Genomic DNA, 13644 nt, shown 5'->3' on the forward strand with positions numbered 1-13644 from the left:
ATATGAGCAGGCCAAGTGCTTGGGAAGATGCCCCAGCAGGGGTTAAGAGCCAGCTTCTCCTTGCAGAAATCCCCCATCTTTACGAGGCGTTTTCGTGGAGTCTCCTACACTTGACCTGGGGAGGTGGCGGTGCTGGTGAGGTCGCTAGCACCCGACCTGCAGTGCCCTGCGCTCACGGCTCTCTGGCCCCCTCTTCCCAGCGTTCTCTCTGTATAACCCATGGGTTACAGTGTGGCAGGAGGTTGGTAGCAGATATCGTCCTCATCCCTCTTAGGAAGCCCCAGCGGGAAGGGCTACAGTTTTCTGTACGCTCTCTTCAGAAAGTGGATACTTGAGGCTCTTTATCTTTGTCTGGGTTTTAAGAATAACACTGAGATCATAGCAGCTGCCCCTAAGCTTAGTGCCTCTTATGGGTCCGGCATAATGTGAGTCTCTACTGAGTAAAATAACTGCATTTAGATTTCGTTTTGAACAAAAGCAGAATTTTGACAAGAAACTGCCTTTTCGTTTCCTGACTTGGGGAGGGGGAAAAAGTCCTCCAGCGAAGAAGAGTTCTTTTTTGTTGCCTTTATCTTCATTGATTTGGTGCCACAGCATGGATTTCAGTGTTCCGTCAAGGGACTTCCAAGGCCAGATCCCTCGACTAGCTCTGGGGCTGCTGTAAAAAGCCCTCAGAGGTGTCGTAGGTGAAAAGCTGACTTGCCCTTTGCTTGGGGTTATTTACTCTTCATGTAAATACTGACAGCAAGAAAGGAGAGGCAAGAGGTCTGTGTGCAGAATTACACATTTCTCACATGAAATTGAGGCTGCTAAATGCAGCATCGGAGGTCTGCCTCCCCACAGCCAGCTTCACATGATGGGATATAACAGAATACTCAAATGGCCCTGGTGAAAACTGTTATGGGAAAGGTAGAAAAAAAATAGTCAAAACTTCCAGGCATCCACAAATATTTTTAAAAGGAAGTTCTCTGACTCATTTGCGCTGCGATCTTTCCGTGGTTGGTCCCTGCAGTCTTACATCAATGCTTGTAACTAGACTTCCACCACCACGCTGAGAAATCATGTCATCTGTTTATAAACAGCAGAGAATAACTTTGAAATGTTCCCATTTTGGGAACGGCACAAACATTTTCTGACAGAAGCTCCCTCAAGCTTTGTTTGCTTCAGTGTTTTTTAGTTACCATGAATAGTTTACTATCTGGATGCATTTTTCAGCCAGTTAATAGCACCTTCTTGTTTTTCTAAAGGCTTGTTTCTTCTAAAATTTCAGTGAATATTGCCAGAATAGAGGAAACCTGGTATTTCACTAACTTGCTCATAACAAATAGAAATCAATGTCATCAAACAAGTATGTGGTGATACAGGAAGTGATCCAAACAGCTATGGGAAGTGATCCTACAATCTGGTGCTTTGAAAACAAAAGATCCCAAACCCCATTAGCCAACCAACACTGACTGACAGTCTCATTTACAGTTCAGGTTAAAAAAACAGTGGGCTAAGTCCTCGATTTCATCAGGATCTCTGTATTTTCCATACAGTTGTGCCTTTCCAAAGTCAGAAGTAATATAATTTTTGTATAATTCAGAAAGTTAGATTTTATGTCTATTTTTTGAACTCCAAAGGAACTGTAATATATCCGAATTGTGAGTTTTTGTTTTGACTCTTCTTCAGAAACCTTAGAGGTCATCTATTGAAGTGTCATGTCCTGGAACCTGTCTAATAGGAACAGAGTCTGCTCAGATATTAAGGAGCTCCAGGTTAAAATGGTGCTTTCTACTGAGCTCCTAACTGCTTCTTCGTAACTCCTTCCCCTCTAAAGCAGTTAGTTTTTGGTGTCTTTACTCTTTTACATAATTACCCACAAAATATTTGAAGTTCCATATTTTGGTGACTGTTAATAATCCCATTTGGCTTTCCAGTTGGGTAGAAGCAAAAGAAGAGATACAATTTATCTATAAAGGGAAATAAAATATAAACCCTCTTGTTGGTTAGTAGGTATTTTTTAATATATTTCATTTTAAAATACATACAAAATTTGAAAACACCAGAATCACAAATTCATAAAGTTGGAACGACCTTTAGAGGTCCAATGGAACAGGTCTCCACTCATTGCTAGAATTTCTCTGGAGTATGACTGATCAAAGACATTCCAGGCTCTGGATTGGAATCTTAACCCCAAAGGGTGATCCATTCCAGTTTTGGGACATCTTTGACAGATAATCCCCCTTACATTGTGCAAGAAGTTTCCGTTCTATAACTTTCATATCATAGATCCAATTTCTGCTTTCTGGGGCAGATCAAAGCTGGTGTGTGCCCTCTGGTACAGAACAGTTTTTAATCTCTCATGTCAGCTATTGTGATGACTGATTTTCATAGAATATTGATAATTCAAACAGGAAGAATCAGTGTCTGGCTTATTTATACCATTAAGGTAGAATTATACTTCTTGTATGATTCTATATATAGAATTCTGTGATAATCCAAACCTTTCTTTTTTTGAAGTGAGATAACTGAAACCTAGAAGGACGAGACTACTGGCTAAGATTACAAAGCTGATTACTAGTTGAGCTGAGCCTGGCACTTCACTCACCTGACATTATCATTATGCCTTCTGATGAAAGTGAACTTGAATGCATTTGTTCAATCAACGATTGCAATGCTCACATCGCCTCATCTCTGGGAATTGGCAAAGTTTCAAGCAAAACAAAACAAATAAGCTCCATTGTGAAATCTCAGGAGTAAGAAAATATTGTCTAAGAGCACTGCCTAAGGAGACTGGTATCCTGTTCTGGTTTCTCCATTAACTGGCTTTAGTCACACGGCCTTTGGTGGCCTTAGATTTCTTATGTAGGTTGTGGTTGCGTGCTGGATTCTGAGACTGTACCCAGGCTCAGTAGGAAAAAGCACCACGAATGTGGGAGAGGAGAGTAGTTCCATGAGTACTGAGCATTTTTCCTCATTGGATAATATAAATTGTAAGTTTCCCACAAGCTATAAAATCAGTGCGTGTATCACATGTTATTCAGATCTTATATATTCCTTTCTTCAATAAGGAGTCAGTGATCATTATCACCTCCTCAAATATGCCCAATTTTATCTGAGTTCTCAAGAGAGATTTATTTATGAAAGAAACTTCAAAGGGGAAGCTGGATATAAACAACAAATCTAGAATAAAACTGTGGTCTACAGCAGACTTTAAAATGCACTCTATATTTAATTCAACTGAAATCAGTCCTCATCTGGGTTCTTAATTTAAATGTGACAAAATTTAAAAATAAAACTTTATTAATAATATTAAATAACTATTGCTAGTCTTCACTAAATAATTATGGACTAATATATTTTTATTTCTTCCAAAGTTTTATTGTGCAAATTTTCAAACACATCTATCAGCAATATATCACAATTGATACTTTATTATATTTCTTTATTTTTAATCTATCCCTATTTCCATTGTCCGACATCAATCTCTCATAATTTTTGCTGCCTTAACATTAAGTTGTACCACTACTTTTTAATTTTTTTTTCTAGGGCACAGGTATATAAAATGTTGACAAACACATACAATCATATAGTACCACCACAATCAAGATATAGGACAAACCATGGCCCAGCAGGCCAAATCTGGCCCTTTGACAGTTTTTTTTTTTTTTTGCCAGTAGGAAGTTTATTTTACTGTCCACACAGATGCCTACAAACGCAGGGATAGCAGACTTTCCAGATCAGGGTGTTATGATGACAATGCGTGTGACACAAACTTCATAACCAGTGGAGGGGTACAATTCCACGTCAGAAGGGCATATATTCTCCTCTGACACAACTTGAGCTTTCCCTGTTATGATCGCATTTTCTGGAGAGAAGAAGCAAAGCTGTGCCTTTGACAGTTTTTATAAATAGTTTCATTATAACAAAGCCACACTCATTCATTAATTGCAAAGCCTAAATTATTTATTTTCTGGCCCTTTACAAAATAAATATGATGGTAGTTTAGATTTTTATAGATGTCCTTTATCAAATCAAGACATTTTCCTTCTAGTCATACTTTGCTGAAAGTTTTTGTCGTGAATGAATGTTGAATTTGGTCAAATGAATTTATTGTATCTATTGAAAAGATTTATTGCATTTAATGAAAAGATTTTTTTCCCCAAAAATCGGTTGATGTGACAAATTACATTGATTGATTCTTAAATTTTCAAACAATCCTGCATTTCTGGGAAAAATAGCATTTGGTCATGATTTATTGTTAAGTTTATATATTACTGTATTTAATTTACTAATATTTGTTGAGGATTTTATGCATATTCAAAGGGTTATTAGTGTGTAGTTTTCTTTGTATTGTTTTTGTATCACTTTTTATCAGAATAATACATACTTTTCAAACATTTTTTCTTGTAATTTTGTAAGTGTTTGATTAGCACTGGCATTATTTTTTCCTTAAATGTTTGGTAGAATCACCATGAAGGAAATGGACCTGAATTTTTCTTTGCTGGAAGGTTTTTAACTATGAATTCATTTTCTTTAATGAATATAGGACAATTCAGGTTATTCTATGTCCTCTTACGTGAGTTAAGTTAGGAAGGTTATGTCTTTCAGGGAAAATGTCCAATTCATTTAAGTTGTGAAATTTATGAGTATCAAGTTCATTTTATCACTTATCCTTATGAAGTCTGTAAGATCTGTATTTATGCCCCTTCTTTCATTTCAGATATGGATCATTTATATCTTCTCTCTTTTTTATCTTGACCATTCTAGCTAGAGTTTTATCAATTTTAGTGACAATTTCAGAGAACTAGATTCTGTTTTCATTGACTTTTCTCAAGTTTTATATTTTAAAATTTATTGATTTCTGCTTTAAAATTTTCTTTCTTCTGTTTGTTTTGGGTTTAATTTGCTCTTCTTTTCAGTGTCACAGTTGAAGCTGAGATCACTGATTTGAGACCTTTATTGTTTTCGAATTAAGCATTCTACTCTAAGTACTATGTTAACTGCATCACAGAACTCTTAGTTGTATTTTCATTTGTAATCATTTCAAAATATTATCTAATTATTCTGTTAATTTCTCTTTGACCAAAAGTTATCAGAAGCATATTATTTAATTGCAAAATATTTGGGGATTTCGAGATACATTTTATAATTGATTTGTTGTTTACTATGTTGTCATGGTAAACATTTAAACATTTCAACATGTATAAATATGTTGAAGTTATATAGTCTATCTTAGTGAATGTTCCATGTGCACTTGAAAAAAATGTCTTCTGCTATTTTCAGACTGTTGATAGTGCTGTTCAGAACTTCTATATTCTTACTAAACTTCTGCCTACTGATTCGTTTAGAGAGGAATAGTAAAGTCTCTAACTAATTGTACCTTTCTCTATTTATATTTAAATTCTATGGCATCTTGCATTATCAGGTTATTTTGTTAGCTGCATTCATATTTAGGACTGTTCTGTCTTCAGAGTGATTTGACCTTTTTATCCTTGTTATATCCCTGTACATACCCACTAACACTTCTTCTGAAATATATCTAGTCTTACATTAATATAACCATCTAAGTTTTTTTCAATTAGTATTTCATGGTATCATTGTTATTCATTTATGTTTAACCTATCGATGAATTGTCATATAGTTATGTTTTGCATCTTTATTCTATGTGGATATCTCTGTCTTTTAATTAGTGTGTTTAGACCTTACCTTTCATTCAATGTAATTTTTTGATATTGACAGATTTAAAATCTACCCTATTGTTTTTCCTATTTGCCCCATGTATTGCTGTATTTTTCCCTTTTTTTTTTCTGCCTGTTCTTGGATCGTTTATTATAACTCCATGTTTATTTACATTTGTGGCTATTTATGCATTTAAAATATTTTGAGAGAAAGCCCTAGGATTTACAACATAAAATTTAATTTATCACAGTCTAACTTCAAATAATATTTTGCTTTACATGTAGTATAAGAACCTTATGATAGTATGTTTCTAATTCCTCTTTCTCATCTTCTGTGCTAATGTTGTCATATGTTTTACCTTTACATATGTTATACATGTTATAAACCACAATACATTTTTGCTATATGCTATTTTTGCTTTATGCAGTCAATGATCTGTTAGAGCAATTCGAAATAAGAAAAAAATATTTTATATTTATTTTCATTTTAACAGTTCCTGAATAGAGATTTTTATTTCTTTTTGTAAACCTAAATTTCTGTTTAATATCATATACGTTCTGCCTAAAAAATATCCCTTTAGCATTTCTTGTAGCATGGGTCTCTGTCTGAATTTTTGATTGTCTGAAAAAAGTTTTTCATTACCCTTCATTTATTAGAGATATTTGTGCTGTGTATAGAATTCTGGATTGACTTTTTTTTCTTTTCAGCACTTTAATGATGTCAGTCTGTCCTGCGTGGTTTCAGATAATCAGTTTGATATCAGTCCTATATTTCTTCCTTTGTATGCAACGTGTCTTTTATTTCCACCCACCCCCTCCCTGTGATGCCTTCAATAATTTTTCTTTTATCTTTTTTTGAACAGTTTGAGTATGATGTAACATGGTGTTCATGTGCTCGTATGTGTGTATTTTGTGAGGCTATTTATTCTGCCTATGCAGAAGGCTAGACAGAAGTGTATAGCATTTATGCTTGAAAATGGACATATCTCTTCTGCTAGAACATTAGTGCAGGAATTTGAGGCAATATAATCAGGAGCTGAGCTGGGTTTGGGTTTCATTGTTGCTACAATCAGTTTCAGTCTACCATACACCTCTGCTTAGAGTGGTGTTATGGGCTGCAAGTCTTTGTCCCCCCCAAAAGTCACACACTGAAATCCTAACTCACAATGTGATGGTTTTTGGAGGTGGAGCCTTTGGGAGGCAATTGGGTCATGAGTGTGGAGCCCTCACGAATGGGATTAGTGCTCTTATAAGAACAGACCAGAGAGCTAGCTCGCTTTCTTTCTGCCAAGTGAGGATCCAAAGAGAGGTCAACAGTCTGCAACATGAAAGAGGGCCCTCACCAGAGCCTGACCCTGATACCCTGATCTTAGACTTGTAGCCTCCAGATCTATGAAAAGTAAATTTCTGTTGCTTATAAAACAACTCATCTATGATGCTTTGTTGTAGCAGCCTGAACAGACTAAGACAAGTGGGGAAGAGGATTATTATCAGAATTCCTGCTCCACCCACAGCTTTTGGCCTTCCTTGAGCACCTCTGCCTCTGAGGGACTTTCTATCCATATGTTTGCCACTCCTCCAGTGGTTGTCAGCTTCTGCTTCTTACTCGGTGTTTGTCAGCCTGGTGATGTGAGGCAGGAAGCTTGTCTGTTGTCCGGGTCTAGGGTAGGACTTAGGCAAAACTACACCTGGGCATCAGGGGTGGAGCTTCAATGATCCAAATCTTCCTTCTCAAGGCAGTAAAACTGTGCAGGTCATGTGCCAAAGAGAGTTTCCTGACCTTCCTCCTGTGGTAGGAAGCCTCTAAGGATATTAGTATAAACTCTAGGCCCTGGACTGTTTTCTGCTTCTCCCATAGGGCTAACATGTTCTGCTTCGTAGGGGAGAGGAGCTTGGGTAGGGCTTTGTGCCTTCCCCCCCAGAGCCAGCCTCTTGAGCAGTGGTGAGGTCTATGGAGATGAGCTTACTAGTGAGTGGATGCCCCGCTGTGTCTGTGTCCCAGGGGTTCTGTCCTCTCACACTAGCTCACACTCAGCCTTTAGAAGTTTGTTTAAGAAGGTTTTCTGAAATTGTCCTTCTCTCTTGTATGATGCCAGTGTGTCTTACCCTGCACTCTGCCGCAGGGGAGCTAATGCTCACCTCGTCACTCTCTTTACAGGAACCTGTTTTTCTTTGAGGTATAGGCTCCTTGGTTTCTCACCTCTCTGATGGATTCATGAAAAGTCATAATTCTATAGTTATATGACTTTTTCTTGCTTTTAGTGTAGGACAGATATGAAACTCTGTGCTACCCACATTCGATGTTTCAAACTATCATTACCTTAAAAGTCTTGTTGTTTTCTTGCTTTAATATAGCTTTAAAATCATATTTATCCTTTTAATATTTCCTGATTCTAGATATTTTGATATCTTTCTTTCTCATCATTAGGCTGTAAAAATAGATTTATAAAAATTTAATGAGATTATGGAAATAGAATAATGATATACAGTGATATTTTATAAGTGCTTTCTAATATTTGAAAATAAAATATTTCTTATTAAAAACATGACCATAATAAAGGAAAGTGATTTTTATTTTCTCTGGATATAGCTTTAAAGCTACTGCTAGATATAAGGTCTTTTATTGAAGTATGAATGTTATAATCGTCTTCTGTCCAGAGCTGAAATCAGATCTCTGAAGGTGTTAATTGCTTACAAAAACACCACAAAGTACCCTGCTTAAAGGCATTAAGCCAGTTATGTTCACTAGATACACTGTTTTTTCATAAATCTTTGAGTCATTTTGATTTGGGAGGAAAAATATCTTCAAGTATCTGTTTACAAATAAACGTTATGATATTTTCCAGAGAAAGATATATAGGTATAGAGGAATTATAGTTTGATTCAAAATTGCACAACCTTATCAATTTATCAAATGGATAAAAGAAAGTGAAGCTGCCCCAAGAGAATTCTCTACAAATTAGCTAAATGTCCTGAAAGTTTTAAAATCTGACTGGGACTCAATTATTACTACCTATAAAAATAGATGTTGCATTTAGAGTAACTATGTAGTCTCTTGAAGCTCCAAGATTCTCTAATTCCTAATTATGGATCTCTGTTTTTAGTGATTTGATTGAAAAAATCACACTTACGTGAATCTTTCTATAATTGCAGGTTTTATATGGGGAGAAATTAAACAAATGTGGGATGGTGGACTTCAAGATTACATCCACGATTGGTGGAATCTAATGGATTTTGTGATGAACTCCTTATATCTAGCAACAATCTCCTTGAAAATCGTTGCATTTGTAAAGGTAACTATTGTTTATGTTATTGGTAAAGTATAAGTTCTGATAAGTATCGATACACCTTTCACTGCTATTATTTTTACTAATAATGTTACCTAGAGCATTATCTGTATGTGAAATTCATCATCTCATGACTTTATTGAGAGATAGGAATAAAAGACATAGATAATACACAGTTTATAGTCATAAAACAAATTTTAATAGATTTCTAAATAGAAGTTGTCACCCAATTTTCTTGCATCTAAATTGAATGATGCCTCAAAATGATTCACAATAGCTGCTCTCGTTTCTAATCCTTTCCATTTCTAATGAAATTCTACCTCAAACACTGTTCAAATTTCGGCAACCAAAATCTATTTTTATCAGATACAACTAACCGATAAAATTACATAGACAGATCAAAATATTACTCTTTCAAAGCATTGAAATTATTATTTCAGTTTAAACTAATATAGTTTGATATAATTAGAGCAGAATATAATTTTTTTCTTCTCACCCCATTCAATATGACAGTGCTGAAATCTCACACACCCATTACTCCCCCACATTTCTTACAACATCAATCTTATCCCAAACCACATAATTTACATAAAATGTTTTTGTTCTGCAATGACAATTGGGAATATTTTGTACTTTGGGGGATGTTTTTCAAACCAAAGTATTATATTATTGCCTCCTCCTTCCTGCCTTTCTTTTTCCCTCTTTCTTTTTCCTTTTTAAAAAAATTTGTGTCAAAATGATGAGTGAATTAGTAAAAAATAGACAGTGTTTAATTGAGCTGTACATGAATAATTCATGCCATCTAATGAGCTGAGCTAGGAAATGCTAACATGTAAGTGAACTCTTATTCATTTAGTCTTGTCCTAAGTCGACTCCTGCAATTTTCAGCTATAACAGGGTCAAAATTGCCCAAAGTTGTTTCCTGAATTGTTCAATTAAAATGTTTCCAACGCTCATATAAACATTAAGAAAAAGCATTTTCTACCACTTCCATGGAAAGCAAGCTGTGTTTTAAGAATGGAAACATGATTTGATAATTTTTCCTATCTGCATTAAGGTGAATGGCCTTGAGACCTTCTGAAGATGACAGAAGGTATTGTGTTAACCAAGGAGGTTTTGCATCTGTGTAGGAGATGGACATCTGTTTTGAAGTGAATATCCTTCCAATTCTTCTTTCTTCTGTAATGATCTTTAAGTATATCTATAAGTTGGTTTGGACATCTCTCTACTAAAAAGTAATACATCTGTTTTTGGTGGTCGTGTGCACTTATAAAATTCTGATATTACATGACTATAGCAGTTCTTCTCAAACTTTCAGGTGCTAAGAATCACTTGGAAAGCATGCTAAAACAGATTCCTTTTCTCCATTCCCAGGAATCAGGAGTATTAAGGAGGGGCCTAAATTTGCATTTCTTGCAAATTCATTAGGTGATATTGATGTAACCGGTCTAAGGAAGACACTTTGAATAGCCCTGGACTGTAAAATCCTATTCAGCAGCTCAGAGAAGCATGGGATTGATGCCAAAAGGATCCTCTCTCATACAATATTTATACTAAGAAACATAATATTTTTACAGGTCTTATTTATATGGTGTTTACTTATAAAACATATATTTTATATATATGTGTATGTGTATATATATATATATAAAACCTCTGGTATATACTGGGTACAGTTACATGAATTAATGGATACTTGTGGATTTTTGGCCTAACGGTTTTAGATACTGGATTTGAATTTTCTTAAAATGTTGTAAATTTTTCACCTGTATTATTCTTTATACTACACGAAGGGAAAATTTGTTATAAATTCAACTCACCCACCCCAAGTGATGAAGAAGAAAGGGAAGAGGGGGGAAAAAGGGAGATAGAAAAGTAGACAGAAATTACCTCTGATGACAATGATGTAAATACCATGGACTCTTCGGGAAATACATAGTTTGTTTATGTGCTTTGGCCATAGGGGTTCAGTTAGGATTGTAAATATAGATGATGAAATGTTCTTTCTGAATGATTAGTTTGTGTGACCAAAACTTGAGTTGCGTGGGTAGTGTTTGAATGGCTGTACTTTATTTTTTTTTAATAAAGTTATTTATGTATTTATTTATTATTTTTGGCTGTGTTGGGTCTTCCTTGTGGTGTGTGGGCTTTCTCTAGTTGTGGTGGCCTCTCTTGTTGCGGAGCACGGGCTCTAGGTGCGTGGGCTTCAGTTGTTGTGGCTCACAGGCTCTAGAGCGCAGGCTCAGTAGTTGTGGCACACGGGCTTAGCTGCTCTGGGGCATGGGGATCTTCCTGGACCAGGGCTCGAACCTGTGTCCCCTGCATTGGCAGGCGGATTCTTAACCACTGCGCCACCAGGGAAGTCCTGAATGGCTGCACTTTAGACTTGGGTTTCCTGGGCTCAGTTTTCTTTTATCACTTACTAGTTATGTGAACTTGGGTCTGTTTCTTCAACTCTCTGTGCCTCACCTATAAAATAAGGAGAATAACAATTTCTGCCTTACGTGGTTAGTATGAGAAGTAAATGAGTGCATACATTTAAAGTGCTGGTTACAGAGTAAGCATGCATGATTAGTTTTTCTCCTTTCTCTTCTACTGCTGTTTCCTCCTTCTTCATATATTATTGGTCCACTGGACTTGCCTTTTGTAATGTCTTTATTGTGTCTTTTCATTTGCTTTTTTTTTTTTTTTTTTAGTTGAAAAGGATTCTAGCTCTGGATTAGGACTGCCTTTACCACTTGCAACCTGTCTGATTTGGGGCAAGTTATTTAATGTGGGCCTCAACTGTATCATCTGTTAAATGATGATAATAGTCAAAAGAGCACTTACTTTGGGAGTCTGTGATGTCATGCTGATTTGCCGATTCACCCTTCTTCATCTTCTTTTGTTCTATCATTCAATTTTTATGCTAATTTTTAATAACTTACAACTTGCTATTTCAGGAAAAGGTGCTTTATTTGTGTACAAAAATAGACTGCTATAAACAAGGCAAACAGTCATTATGTGAATCAAGCAATAAGAATTTATGGGGTCACACTAAGAAATCAGCTTTCCATCTGTTTGCTGAGAATGCAGAGATGCCTGAGATATAGCCCCTGCCTCCAAGCAGTTCAGTAAGGAAAGAGAAATGCACATGAAGACCTTACAGTGTGATAAAGTCTACAACAGGGGCCATGCTGGCATCAAGGAAGGAACTAAATTTTGCTGGCAGTGTCCTGAAACTATTTAGAGGACAGAGTGAGTGGGCATCTATCGTGTCCATGAGCATGCATGAGCATTCCAGGGAGAAGAGACAAAACGTGCAAAAGTCTGAGAGGGTAAAGGAGGTCAGATCTCAGAGGGATGATCCAGGGAAATGGGAGCGGGAAGAGCATGGGAAGGACTTTCCAAATCGTGCTATAGAATTTGGACCCTATAAATAAAGAGGAACCATTAATGAGGTTTAAAAAACAGAGGATGAGTCAAATGATGATGAATGCCTGAAGTAGAGCAGTGGACATAGGAGAAGCTTTAGATTTTAATTAGGAGGTAAGATCCACAAGGTAGTTGATTTGTTATTATGAAAGATGAGGTAGATGGAATCATCTTGATGCTTCTCCCCGGCAAATAGCTCACTTCTCATGGATCAGGCAAGATGACCAAGGAGTTATAACTGGGATCTCGACTGAAATTGCCCAGGTTCTATCTTCTGCCTGCAGGTGCATAAATGGTAGCAAAAATCTAACCCTCGGTGATTTTGGCCAAGCCATGGATCCAGACCAAAAGAACTGTCAGCCCACAAAGAGGGAAACCCTTCCATAATTGGTCTTCAGGGGGAAAACCTCTTAGAATAGGTCTGGCAGAAGGGCAATTCTTCCTTATTTGGTTCATCCTTTTGTAATTCATCCACCTGGAGGAGATTTCTTTTTTTTTTTAACATACAAAAGGGTCGTTCTAGCCAAAGCCATGGTCTGGGCTATGATCCATACTTGATATGACCACTGCCTGTACCACTTCCTACCAGTGTGATGTGGAGTAAGTTACTTAATCGATGCCTCAACTTTCTTACCTGTAAAATGACAGGAATAATCAAGTCCCAGAGAATGTTTGTGAAGATTACATTAAAAAACACATAAAATAGAGCTTAATATAAGCACTCAGTTTTTAATTTTTATTAAAATGCAACAGCATCGGGCTTCCCTGGTGGCGCAGTGGTTGAGAGTCTGCCTGCCAATGCAGGGGACACGGGTTCGAGCCCTGGTCTGGGAAGATCCCACATGCCGCGGAGCAACTAGGCCCGTGAGCCACAACTACTGAGCCTGCGCGTCTGGAGCCTGTGCTCCGCAACAAGAGAGGCCGCGATAGCGAGAGGCCTGCGCACCACGATGAAGAGTGGCCCCCGCTGGCTGCAACTAGAGAAAGCCCTCGCACAGAAACGAAGACCCAACATAGCCATAAATAAATAAATAAATAAATAAATAAATTTTTTTTTTTTAAAAATGCAACAGCATTATATTGTACAAAGACAGCACAAAAGTTCATGAGATTTCAGTACTGTCCTCCTTCTGTGCAAGGCTTTGTGGCGCTGCCTTAAATGCCTCAGTTCATTAGCATTTCACAGCTCAGAGATTGTAGCTTTTTTTTTTTTAATTTGCTCTTAATTTTTTGAAGGAAAAGGTTTGTCAATCATTTCCTCTTCTCACCATGTATAAAAT

At 36.6% G+C, this 13644-nt stretch overlaps 1 protein-coding gene across 6 annotated transcripts in view; it reads left to right on the forward strand.

The window, feature by feature from the left end:
• The window catches only part of TRPC4 (transient receptor potential cation channel subfamily C member 4), a 119897-nt gene that overhangs the window by 76670 nt on the left and 29583 nt on the right, over positions 1–13644 (forward strand). For all 6 annotated transcript variants that reach the window (XM_061170640.1, XM_061170641.1, XM_061170642.1 and 3 more), the window contains one exon: positions 8817–8956. In XM_061170640.1, coding sequence (XP_061026623.1) covers positions 8817–8956 — 140 coding nt within the window. The remainder of the gene's footprint in view (positions 1–8816; positions 8957–13644) is intronic.

This window comes from Eubalaena glacialis, chromosome 16 (genome assembly GCF_028564815.1).
Source record: "Eubalaena glacialis isolate mEubGla1 chromosome 16, mEubGla1.1.hap2.+ XY, whole genome shotgun sequence".
Lineage (NCBI taxonomy): Eukaryota > Metazoa > Chordata > Mammalia > Artiodactyla > Balaenidae > Eubalaena > Eubalaena glacialis.